Source organism: Clytia hemisphaerica, unplaced genomic scaffold, assembly GCF_902728285.1.
Source record: "Clytia hemisphaerica strain Z4C2 unplaced genomic scaffold, Clytia hemisphaerica genome assembly, whole genome shotgun sequence".
Classification (NCBI taxonomy): Eukaryota; Metazoa; Cnidaria; class Hydrozoa; order Leptothecata; family Clytiidae; genus Clytia; species Clytia hemisphaerica.
In genome coordinates, this window is record NW_027104558.1 from 390,377 (window position 1) to 403,421 (window position 13,045).

Here is a 13,045-nt window from a genome sequence, read left to right on the forward strand (position 1 = left end):
TGCAGCCTTCAGATGGTCATAACTTTTTGAGTTTTAAGCCTATAAATGTTCTTAGCATGTTCTTATTTTGACAATTTTATGAATATTTTCCTATTTTTGAGTCTACAAAGCCTTTCAATGGTTTGACTTATTCTTAACATTTTGGCCAGCGAAACTAATTTTACCAATGATATCGATCTTGTCACGTTAGCACAAAATGCAACCAACTCAAACAAAAATCTATACTTATCTAGAGTACATAGCAAGTTTATATATGTGTCCTTCTGGGACGGTGAAGGTTGGCTTTCGATTTGACTGAAGACTTTTTCTTAAATAGGGATTCGTCTTCGCCTATAGTTTAGATTGTTGGTAAAAACATGGTTAAACGGTTATTGGTAATAACTTTATTCAAACAAAAATCGGGACAATTACTTTTGATATATTCATTTATTTACGATAATAAATTAAGAAATAGATAGTATATTGTCAATCGTTCATAATGTATCAATTCGATTCGTAACACTACCCAACTTCGTAAAATGCTTTAAAATACCATTATAAATCTTTTTCAATACGTTTTATTTTCGTCAAATTTTGATTTTTACGTTGTTGCAGTAATATTACTGTATGCGCACTGTTTGTGTGCAATTAAAGAATTTCTTTTGTCAATCTTTGTAGCCCTGTAAACCGTTCGATTGATCTACGTCCAGTTTACGTCGTATCGTGGATGCATTATCCGTATCAACGTATTGAACGTAAGTACGGCGGTAAAGTTGCATTGCATGCTTTACATACGGTACATGGTACATATTCCACGAACCTTCTCTAATCTAAAAACTTCCTTTTCCTTCCAACAACCACAACATATATGATGACCAGCATCGCTTGAATATTTAATATTTGTAACACTTCAAAATTTGTTTGTACCCTGAAAAAAAAGGAAAATCTTAAAATCTATCGTATTCTGAATGTGGAAGAAAAAAAAAGAAATTAGTCACCTAAAATCACCAGGTTATGAAATTTATGATTGGGCTTTTCCAGAAAAAAACCGTGCACCCCCTGTTGAGGAGGTCCAACCTTTTGTGACCTGCCCCCTTGGAATTCCAGGCAATTTTAGGATCATACCCCTCTGAAATTCCGAATTTTTACAAATTTTCAATCATCACCCCCTTGGAATTCCGCTTATTTTTGACGGATTTTCGTCTACCCTTATGGAATTCCACTGCATGTCAAACCTTACCCCCTTGGAACGGAAATGAACCTCCTCAACAGGGGGTGCACGATTTTTTTCTGGAAAAGCCCATTACAACCTACTCTCATTGTGTTTCAAATTCTCCCCTTATGACTTCACACCCCACGTCGCAATAATAGTTATATTTCCATTCCGATGAGAATGAAAATTTATAAAGAATGTTCTGCTTCTCGAGAATATAAATTTATCCTTAAACAATTATGATTACTAAGCCTTTAGACACATTTCGCAAATTTTACTTTCGCAAAAAAAGTCCAATGCCGCATAGACCCCAATTGAATATCGTGAAAACAATTTGATTAATGTATACTACTCTTAGGTTCCTTTTTCGTAAATTTTTCGTTTATAATTTTAAAGAATTTTTCAGCTGTCAAAGAGAAGGTTCCTTATTCTGCTAAATAGCCTGATTTTAGCCTATATTTACCTTATTTTTGACCTTATTTTTGGGTTTTTGCAAGTACAATTTCCAACCCCCCCGACAATTAGACCCCCTGTGCATAGCACTACTTCGTCACATATCCTTACTTCGTCTCCTATTGTTATTTTCTCTTTTACGTCATAATATATGCATGAATAATCGCATAAATTATTTCTGATTGATCTTGAGATTAGAGGTGGTTTCTACTTGCTTTTTTTTATTGTATTGTCCTGTAACACCTTTATAGCTGTTGAAATTAAACAAAAAAATTGTTCTTTCATTCTTTCATGTGAAGGTGTTAATAAACAAATCATACAAGAAATAGTCTATGGTTGATCTCTCTTTTTTTTAAAGGTGTTAACAAGCAAACTAATAAAGTGAATGGATGGTCGCTTTCTTGTTCCGTCTAGCAAAAAGTAATACAAAAGGTTGAAATCTCAATGTCTGAACCCTTTTTTTATCAAAAACTTTGTAAAGAACATACTGTATACGGCTTCTAAGAAGCGGCACAAAAAAACTAATAAAAAAGGAATCGAATTTGATATTATTTTTTAAATAATTTTAGATAAATTAGTTTTCACATTGATCTATCTGTGGAAGTTTTAAAAATCGAAATTTTTTCAGCTTGTTTCTTTCGTATCTCTCCTTATAACAAGTCAAAATGTAGAAGAAAGAAGTTTTTTGATACATACATCAACCAGGTCACAAGTTCTGAGACACTTTCGTTTTCGACAGATCACTCTATCCTATCCTGATCACGGCTGGGATCCCTTAAAATCGGTCTTACCGGTTACCGATCGCCGTAAAAATTTTAATAATATTTTTAGGGTTAAGATTCAAAAGAAAGAACACCCTAAAGCTTTAAAAAAAATTGAATGTTTTCAAAAAATCTCAATAGAAACAAGTATATCTTATTCTGTCTCGTCGGGCGTTTCGGCCGCAAAAGTGCAAGGTAGCAACTCCTCTGCACCTGAACTTTCAATATATCGTAAAATTCTTTAAATATCGAAGAAATTTTTGGACGAATAATGGAAGTGAGGAGAGCTTTTAATGAAAGATATGATTAAGTAACATTTGATGGGATTTTATGCGAAAAATATCTGAATGTTTAAGGAGTAAAGAGTTGCGACCAAGTAGTGTTTGGTGTTTTTGGTTCAAACTATGAACATTTCTAATGAGAAAAAAGGCGTAACAAAGTAGTGTTAGGTGTTTGAGGTCCAAATTAGGAAAAATTCTTACGAGTAAAGCGGCGTGACCAAGTAGTGTTTATGATCCAAATATCCAAATTAGGAATATCTTTAATGAGTAAAAAGTAGCGACCAAGTAGTGTTTGGTCCAAATTATGATCTTTTTTTATGAAGAAAAAAATGTGACCAAGTAGTGTTTATTGTTTATGATCCAAACCATGAACATTTCTAACGATTAAAAAGGCGTGACCAAATAGTGTTTGGTGTTTTTAGTCCCAATTATGAACTTTTCTAATGAAGAAAAAAATGTGACCAAGTAGTGTTTGGTGTTTTTGTGTGAAAGTATGATCATTTCTAATGGGTAAAAAGGCGTGACCAAATAGTGTTTGGTGTTTTTGTTCCAAGTTATTAACATTTCTAGTGAATGGAAAAACGTGACCAAGTAGTGTTTGGTCTTTTGGTGCAAACTATGAGCATTTTTAAGGATAAAAAAAATGTGATCAGTTAGTGTTTGGAGTTTTCGGTCCAAATTAGGAATATTTCTTATGAGTAAAATGGCGTGACCAAGTAATGTTTTGGTGTTTGGATGCAAGTATGATAATTTCTAATGGGTAAAAAGGCGTGACCAAATAGTGTTTGGTGTTTTTGTTCCAAGTTATTAACATTTCTATTGAATGGAAAAACGTGACCAAGTAGTGTTTGGTCTTTTGGTACAAACTATGAGCATTTTTAAGGATAAAAAAAATGTGATCAGTTAGTGTTTGGAGTTTTCGGTCCAAATTAGGAATATTTCTTATGAGTAAAATGGCGTGACCAAGTAGTGTTTGGTGTTTTTGTTCCAAGTTATTAACATTTCTAGTGAATGGAAAAACGTGACCAAGTTAGTGTTTGGTCTTTTGGTGCAAACTATGAGCATTTTTAAGGATAAAAAAAATGTGATCAATTAGTGTTTGGAGTTTTCGGTCCAAATTAGGAATATTTCTTATGAGTAAAATGGCGTGACCAAGTAGTGTTTTGGTGTTTGGATGCAAGTATTTTCATTTCTAATGAGTAAAAAGGCGTGACCGAGTAGTGTTTGTTAGTTAAAACTATGAACATTCTTAATGGGTAAAAAATTGACCGAGAAACGTTTTTTTTTGTGCAATTTGTAAAGTTTCTTGAGTTAAAATATGTGAAATACCATATACCTAAATTACATTTCTTTAACTGACCAATCAAATCACTAATATATATGTAATATTTTGAAGAGCGAGTGCACGATGAACAATCGTGATTGAATATCTAAAGAAATGTCTCGAAGAAACCATAATACGCATGCGCAGGTGCTCTACACATTGTCAGAAAAAAACTTCTGAAGCAAATGGCTTTTTTTCGTGACGAAATAAAACAAGAAAGCCGTAAGAGAAGAAAAAGCAAAATTATTATTTTTTACGTTTTTATTCTGCTTTTTGGAAATGTAATCAATACCGAGAACCGTCTTATAGAATACGGCTATAGAAGACGAAGATTATGAATTATTCGTCAATATAATTCAAAATGATGGTCGGAATATGGTAAGGAAGGGAGCGCACAAACCAGGACAGAAAAGTGGCACGGTTATATTTATCAGGGAATTTGGACATCGAGCTTACATATAATCCTATAAAAGAAGATGACGAAGAGATGTTGGTAAGTATTTTTTTAAACTCCGTTGTAAAATTGTTTTGATAATTATTCTGCTTTGACATTAAATAAAAGCAAAATGTTGATGTGTGGTCAAAAAAATTCATCCTTACTTGGTCACGATGCATTGCGTAAGAGTTCTTTAAAAATTTCGCAAAAATTTATATTCCCACTAAATGGTCACGTGATTTAAAAGTTAGATTTTACAGATTAGTCAAAAAAATTTTCATTACATGGTCACATGATTTGAAAGTTAGATTTTGCAGATCAGTCAAAAAGATTTATCGTTACTTGGTCACATGACTTGAAAGTTAGATTTTTTAGATCAGTTAAAAGATTTATCCTTACTTGGTCACATGATTTGAAAGTTAGATTTTGCAGATCAGTCAAAAAAAAATTATCCTTACTTGGTCACATGACTTGAAAGTTAGATTTTACAGATTAGTCAAAAAAATTTTCATTACATGGTCACATGATTTGAAAGTTAGATTTTGCAGATCAGTCAAAAAGATTTATCCTTACTTGGTCACATGATTTGAAAGTTAGATTTTGCAGATCAGTCAAAAATAATTTATCCTTACTTGTGCCATGACTTGAAAGTTAGATTTTGTAGATCAGTTAAAAGATTTATCCTTACTTGGTCACATGATTTGAAAGTTAGATTTTGCAGATCAGTCAAAAATAATTTATCCTTACTTGGTCACATGACTTGAAAGTTAGATTTTGCAGATCAGTCAAAAAAAATTATCCTTACTTGGTCACATGACTTGAAAGTTAGATTTTGCAGATCAGTCAAAAAAAATTATCCTTACTTGGTCACATGACTTGAAAGTTAGATTTCGCAGATCAGGCGAAAAAATTTATCCTTACTTGGTCACATGACTTGAAAGTTAGATTTTGCAGATCAGTCAAAAAAATTTATCCTTACTTGGTCACATGACTTGAAAGTTAGATTTTTCAGATCAGTCAAAAAAGATTTATCCTTACTTGGTCACATGATTTGAAAGTTAGATTTTGCAGATCAGCCAAAAATAATTTATCCTTACTTGGGCCATGACTTGAAAGTTAGATTTTGCAGATCAGTTAAAAGATTTATCCTTACTTGGTCACATGACTTGAAAGTTAGATTTCGCAGATCTGGCAAAAAAAATTTGTCCTTACTTGGTCACGATGCATTGTGTAAGAGTTCTTTAAAAAATTCGAAAAAATTTTTATTTCCACTACACGGTCACGTGATTTAAAAGTTAGATTTTACATATTAGTCAAAAAGATTTATCCTTACTTGGTCACATGACTTGAAAGTTAGATTTTGCAGATCAGTCAAAAATAATTTATCCTTACTTGGTCACATGACTTGAAAGTTAGATTTTGCAGATCAGGCAAAAAAATTATCCTTACTTGGTCACATGACTTGAAAGTTAGATTTTGCAGATCAGTCAAAAGAATTTATCCTTACTTGGTCACATGACTTAAAAGTTAGATTTTGCAGATCAATCAAAAATAATTTATCCTTACTTGGTCACATGACTTGAAAGTTAGATTTTGCAGATAAGTCAAAAAAATTTATCCTTACTTGGTCACATTACTTGAAAGTTAGATTTCGCAGATCAGGCAAAAAAATTTATCCTTACTTGGTCACATGACTTGAAAGTTAGATTTCGCAGATCTGGCATAAAAAATTTATCCTTACTTGGTCACGATGCATTGTGTAAGAGTTCTTTAAAATTTCGAAAAAAATTTTATTTCCACTACACGCTCACGTGATTTGAAAGTTAGATTTTACATATTAGTCAAAAAGATTTATCCTTACTTGGTCACATGACTTGAAAGTTAGATTTCGCAGATCAGTCAAAAATAATTTATCCTTACTTGGTCACATGACTTGAAAGTTAGATTTCGCAGATCAGGCAAAAAAATTATCCTTACTTGGTCACACGACTTGAAAGTTAGATTTTTCAGATCAGTCAAAAAAGATTTATCCTTACTTGGTCACATGACTTGAAAGTTAGATTTTGCAGATCAGTCAAAAATAATTTATCCTTACTTGGTCACATGACTTGAAAGTTAGATTTCGCAGATCAGGTAAAAAAAATTATCCTTACTTGGTCACAATGCATTGCGTAGGAGTTATTTAAAAATTTTGCAAAAATTTATATTCCCACTACACGGTCACGTGATTTGAAAATTAAATTTTACAGATCAGTCCCTGTCAAAAAGATAATCCTTACTTTTTCAAATGACTTGAAAGTTAGATTTTGCAGATCAGGCAAAAAAATTTATCCTTACTTGGTCACATGGTCAAAATATGTTTTTTATTTACCTCTTCGCCTATCATTTTCACACCTAACGGTAATTACTTTATGTATTCTAGAAAAATATAGCTGTCAATAAATTTGCCATATTTTATTCAAAGATGTCTGTCAATCAACTTGTTAGCTTGCATAATAGCATATGTTACGTCATGTTGTTTAAATGATTAACAATAATCTAGTAGAAACCATGTATATTTAGCTGTTTAATTTTTAAGCATACATTATGACGTAGAAAAGAAAATAACAATAGGAGACGAAGTAAGGATATGTGACGAAGTAGTGCTATGCACCCCCCCCCCCCCCCCCCCGTTTATTAAAATTTCGAAAATTGTCCGCTTATTCGAAACCCCCCCCCGTTTATTTGGAACCTAAGAGTACTTCCTTTGTGTATATTTTTCTAGTTAATACTTACCACAAGTAATCCAACACTGTTCTCTGGCGTCGATGATAAACCATTCGAATACAACGGCATCGACTGTAAAAATGAAAAAATAATTCTAACGGATCTGAGGGAGGGAAAGGTTTCAAAACTTATAAGAGGAATAGACCTTATCGGAGTTTTTGATTTTTCTTTTAAAAAAGCGATGCATTGTGGGACTAAGACTAAAGAAAGGTTTTAACGCACTCGTATGCGTTGCACAAATTCCTATAAAAGATACCATCGTTTTGCATAAGATTTCATTAAATACTACCGGCTCTGTGAGAAAGGGGTGTTTATTTGGGACAAGCTGGAGTTTTTACAAGCTCTTATGTGATTTGGTTGGTCGTTAAGTTAATTTCATTACTTTTTCTAAAGAATGCGTCATCTCTATTACTTCAAATGACCAATTAGTGAAGAGCCTTATAAAAACTCCAGTTCATCCCGTTTATTTCAGGGCTCAACCCTTAGCAACTTGGCTGCTTATAAAAAATGTGTATATGGAAACGGAGTGAAAGAAATGAATTTGAACAAATTGAATGGATATGAACGAATATAAGTTGAATGAATATAAGTTGAATGAATGAATGAATGAATGAATGAATATGTTACCTCTTTACTCCTCCCAATAATTAGCTGTAAATATGAAAAAAAGAAAGTTTCAAAAATGTGAAATTGTTAAAAATAAATGATATTTAGGTAAGTTTTCTGATTGCGTGCGTGCTATACTTATTTCAAGCCTTATTTCAGGCCAGAATCGAAAAGCATCCAACGTTAAAATGGGTATCCTTGGCGTGTTCATAGAGCCTAGGTTATACTGCCATCTTTCTGCCCTGTCTATTTTAAATGTCAGGGTAAGCATAAAGTGGGCAGAAAGTCGTCAGTTAAAACCTTTGATTGAGAAACAAGCGGAAAAAGACAGCCAACTTTAATTCAAAAGTTGAATAGGCAGGGCAAAAAGTGGGCGGTCTAAGCTAGAGCTTAACTTTTTCCATCACTATTAAATTAGATTCAAATCTTTTTTTGTCGATAATATCGGTATAGTATTAAGTGCGTACTAGCGTGAGTGTTATTGTATAGTGAACTGCAGCTTATCAAGAATCCCATGCGTGGATTTGTGTGTATCCTTGAAAATGGAGCTAGCAAATGATATTGTGAACACCTTTTCAACGTATACTGTAGTGCGTGTAGTACTTTAGGCGTACAAACTTTTGCGAGCAGAAACATTCACGATTTTTGGCCTTTTTCGCGAAAGTAAATGTCTTTGAAAATTCTTAACAGGGCATTCGCGAATGTTTTATGTTCGCGAAATACTTTTTTTTCGCGAATACACTCTTCTCGAGATGCATAAATTTATTATTGTCCTCGTTTCCAAACAGATTTCATTGCTATAAAATTATCACATTCAAATCAATTTAAATTCCCAAAGGAAAGTATTATCTCTAAAATAAAAGAACATGAAATTCAAAATGTCTAATGAGGTGTAAACAACACATTTATCATTGTGAATATGTAATTTTATAGCAATGAAATCTGTTTGAAAACGAGGACAACAATAAATTTATGCATCTCGAGAAGAGTGTATTCGCGAAAGTAAATGTCACAAATTTCGACCTCGCGAAAGTTTCTGCTGGCGAAAGTTTGTACGCCTAAAGTAGCTCTTATCAATGTTTTGAAATTTATATAATATTCTGATTTTACCTGGTTTCCTCTGGTACTATGTAAGCTCTTCCTCATGGAAGCTTTTGATCCGGACGTGGAACGTGTTCGTGACATGGACCTCATCAATTCGTGCTTCTGTCGCACGCTTACACACAGGAAGAAATCACGGTAAGCTTTTCGAACCTAGAGGAAAGTAATACAAAATTGATTATAGATATTGGACGATGAAAAGGATCTGAGGCCGTCTATGTATATGGTGTTGTTTTTGTACATTTCTTAAAAATCTAGTTGCTTGTATAAGTTGTTATTTGTCGATGTTGTTAGTTGATGTTGTGTTGCTTCCAAGGATAAACCAATGGGCGTGGTAAATTTTTACGGCAGGAAACTACCACTGTCAACCTCGTGTGTTGTCTTTTTGATGGTGTTTTTTCTTTGAAAATTCGATTCAAATTAGGTCATAGTTATTCATGACGTAATGTTTTTTACGTTGACACTCTGGTTTTTGCCACTAGTGAAAAAAATTCAAACAAATAATGTGCCAGTACGTAATTTTTTAACTATTTCTATTGCCTTTCTATTTGGTCTTTATTCAGCACAATTCTGTTCCTAATTGCCTTTTATGTTTCATTGTTCACCTACCGTCTTAGCTAAATCGCCCCCTTCTCACAGAACCGGTAGTATTTTCCAGCCAGTTGGGGTAAAAATAACGGATTGAAACAACTCGATGGTGATTGATATTCCTATATTTTTCATGGCTGGAGATGTAAATTTGTTTTATATTCAAGTCAGGAAATCCGTTGGCGAGCGGAAAAATAGCAAAATATTTTGCAGTGAGGATTGGTTGGTTTATTTGATTATTCTCAGTTGGGACAAAGATTGGAGTAAAACTTTCCACCGGGGACGATATTTTCCAGTTAGAAGCTGTTTCAATGGATCTGTGAAAAAAGAGATGTCATTATAGCTTACCCTTGGGTCACAAGCACAGTGGAAGACAAATATTGATAATCCTTGGAGACTGTTGACAATGGCAAAGATGTATGCAAAGAACAGGGTATCTTGATTGATGTATAGAACGCCAAACACCCATGTCACGCCCAATATGCTCAACAAGAGACAAACACCCTTCGTCCAGAACCTGAAAAATTGAAAAATTAAGGATCTTTACAACTGTGTTTTTTAGCCCTTTTAACGTTTTAGATTTTTATTAGAAAGTTGGCAGAGGTCTATATAACAGGCTTACACAAAAATCCTTTAAGGATAAGGCAAGATCCGAGGGGTAATGTTCTGAAAATTTGCAACTCTCCTGTATCATTCGATATTTAGTTGGGGTGAGGACGACCCTCAGTGAGAATCGGTAGGTATTTCGGGTGGTTAAATTTGAAATTTAAGGGAGGCTACAGAACATTAAAGCCAGCCGATTTTAAAGCCAAGAAGGACTCGAGACCACAGATATCTAAGCCCGAAGGGCTAGATTTGCAACTTTAAGCTTTCTCCAGCAAAAAAAAGTGAAGCAAAAATTTGACATTTTAAATTTCGTGCCGATGGATAGGATCTAGCATTTTAATTGTTTTCGGAGCGCGAGATCAAAAAACGTAGGCGACAAACGCTATTTCACATCTCTCAAACCGGTGAAATTGCATATTTTAGTCACGTGACTCTGGTAGGAAATCCTTCCAAAGATGAGCTTCACTTTTTGATAAAAGCTGCAAATCTAGCCCTTCGGGCTTTACAGATATCTGTGCTCGAGACTCCTGGATGATCCAGAATGCCCGCGCGTGGTTTTTAAAACGCCGGATTGAAAGTAAAGTCATCGCTAGATTTAAAAAAATACAGTCCTCAAAAACAAAGGATCCACTAGACAGAATGCGTCGTCATAAATGCGGTGCGCTCTAGGCGACTTCTGAATGGGAAATAAGCAGCTTCACTTTTTCTTGCCTGAGTAAAGTTAGAGATTCTACTCTAGTCCTTCGGGCTTTAAATCAATGCGACAGAAGCCCGGGGGGGGGGGTACTAGGGTTGCCAGCTGACGGGGGGGGTTTGCCGCCCGACTTTCGAACTTTGGACCCTTACCGGGACTAAAAAAGAGAAAACCAAGGAAAATTTTGTGACTTTTACGACCCTTAGCGGGACTAATTTGACCAATTTTGACCAAATTTCGATCTTTCAGGGGGTAAAAAGTTGAAATTTTCCTATTTTTCCGACCCTTAGTGGGACTGAAATTTGATTTTCTGATTTTCCGACCCTTAGCGGGACTTTGGAAGTCCAAAAAAGGTACCTTTAAGGGCGGCTAAGTACCTAAACTTTTTTATAGGAACATTAAATTCGCAAATTCTTTATTTATTTTCATAAGAAATTGGGTGTTTTAGAGTCCACAAAGCCTGATCAATGTTCTTAATATTTTTTCTACGAACCTTTATGTTTTCAAAATAGTTTTTTCTTATAAGAAATGTGTATGTATTGGTCAGTTTCGTGCTTACCAGATTTCTTCGACAGCTGTATTTCTTCGTTTAGCTTTCTCTGTCATTACTTTGATCGTCAATCCAAGAAAAACAAAATTCATCTACAAAAAAAGTAAGGGTAGAAGGTTGAAAATAAATATGTCTACCCTCATATATTTATTCTCCTTATTTACTTCAAACAGAGACCAAAGCCGTAACAAAAATAAAAGATCATTATCAGAGCCTAGACTAGCCTGGTTTACAAGGCCGAGATACGGTTGACGGCAAGATAGCGTTATCGGCGCTTTAATGATTTTTATGATGTACGGAATTTTATGGTCTTTCTGATTTATCTAAAGTAATTTGAATCTCAATATTAAATGGCAGCACATGCGTACCTTGTCGATTCAATTATTGCGCGAAGCTTAAAAGTTTACTGGCCCTGGGTTTACGAGTATCTGAGTAGATGAAAAGTTTTACAGCTTTGATAACGGTCTAAAGATTATTTCGACTTACACCGACAATGAGGAGGACTGGTCCAACAAAACTCCAAATAAATCCATTCTCTATCGATAACCAGCATCTAAAAATAAAGGTGAACAGTGCTCTGTTAAATTCCCATGAAATCTTTATGAAAATTGAAAAGCTGAACAAAATCACGGATGTTTGACATTTGGTTTAAATACAGTCAGATCTTTCTCTAATTCTAACTTTATTTGTTTAATTTTTTTTTCTAATTCGACGATGGTCTCTTCGCTTGAAAACGTCTGACAAATCATTTTGCATTATTCGGTTTCTGTTCCGATTTAAAATATTTATTCTTGCTCCTATTCTAAGACCTTCAAATGATCTTAAGCTGCACGCATCCCATCTGAAATGTTTTGATGAAGGGGATATTAATCGTGTATAAAATTCCCGCCCGAGAGTTACCGAAAATTTTCACAACACGTTACTTACGCTCCGTTGATGTCACCATAAGCATTTTGATCGATGAAAACGTTCACTGTGATGACGACCAAGGGTAAGACTAAATTAAAGGAGAAGATAATGATTCTCGTAATTAAAGCTTCGCAATACACTGCCCGAGAAAAAAAAAACTGGATGGCACGGCTACTAAAGGTTTTCAAACTCGAAAGATTTTTCGAACACCTTTCTTTGCCTTCTTTTCTTGAAAAGTTGATTTTTTCTAACTTTGTTTTTAAAAAAAGCTTTTATTATACCTTTTTTGAAAGCATTTAGTTAGCCTCTTAATTAACCAAGTGGTTAAGAACTATGACCAGAAGTCTTGACTCTATATTAATGCATGGTCAAAATAAATCATGGGTAATCAGGACTGATTGCGTCCCCATTACGGGTTCCCCCGTTGGTTGGATGCAAAAACATCCAGAATTCTGAGCCAACAGAAAGTTGTTATCGGAGCGCGGTGGTCCTGATTACCCATGACTTCTTTAGACTGTGAAATGGGCTTTCCAGAAAAAATTGAATATGGGGGTGAAGGATATAACAAAGGACAAAGTGACTTTTTTACCCCCGGACAAGCATCAGTTGACCGACCCCCCGGACAACCCAAATTACCCCCGGACAGAGCAAATTTACCCCCCGGACAAAGCAAATTTTGATGATTTTTCGCTACCCCCGGACAATATATCCTCCATGTACGGATATTTTCTGGAAGAGCCAAATGACCTAAAACGCACCCTCGGAGTCCGAGGATCAA

The 13,045-nt window shown here is 34.5% G+C and overlaps 1 protein-coding gene across 2 annotated transcripts in view; it reads right to left on the minus strand.

The window, feature by feature from the left end:
* Positions 1 to 411: 411 nt before the first annotated feature.
* LOC136822990 (adhesion G protein-coupled receptor E2-like) overlaps positions 412 to 13,045 on the minus strand; it is a 68,481-nt gene continuing 55,847 nt past the window's right edge. For both annotated transcript variants that reach the window (XM_067079297.1, XM_067079298.1), the window contains exons 27-33: positions 12,286 to 12,355; positions 11,845 to 11,911; positions 11,368 to 11,450; positions 9,857 to 10,025; positions 8,930 to 9,073; positions 7,841 to 7,864; positions 412 to 907 (exon numbers count right to left, since the gene is read on the minus strand). In XM_067079297.1, the coding sequence (XP_066935398.1) occupies positions 890 to 907; positions 7,841 to 7,864; positions 8,930 to 9,073; positions 9,857 to 10,025; positions 11,368 to 11,450; positions 11,845 to 11,911; positions 12,286 to 12,355 (575 nt within the window). In that variant the 3' untranslated portion in view covers positions 412 to 889. The remainder of the gene's footprint in view (positions 908 to 7,840; positions 7,865 to 8,929; positions 9,074 to 9,856; positions 10,026 to 11,367; positions 11,451 to 11,844; positions 11,912 to 12,285; positions 12,356 to 13,045) is intronic.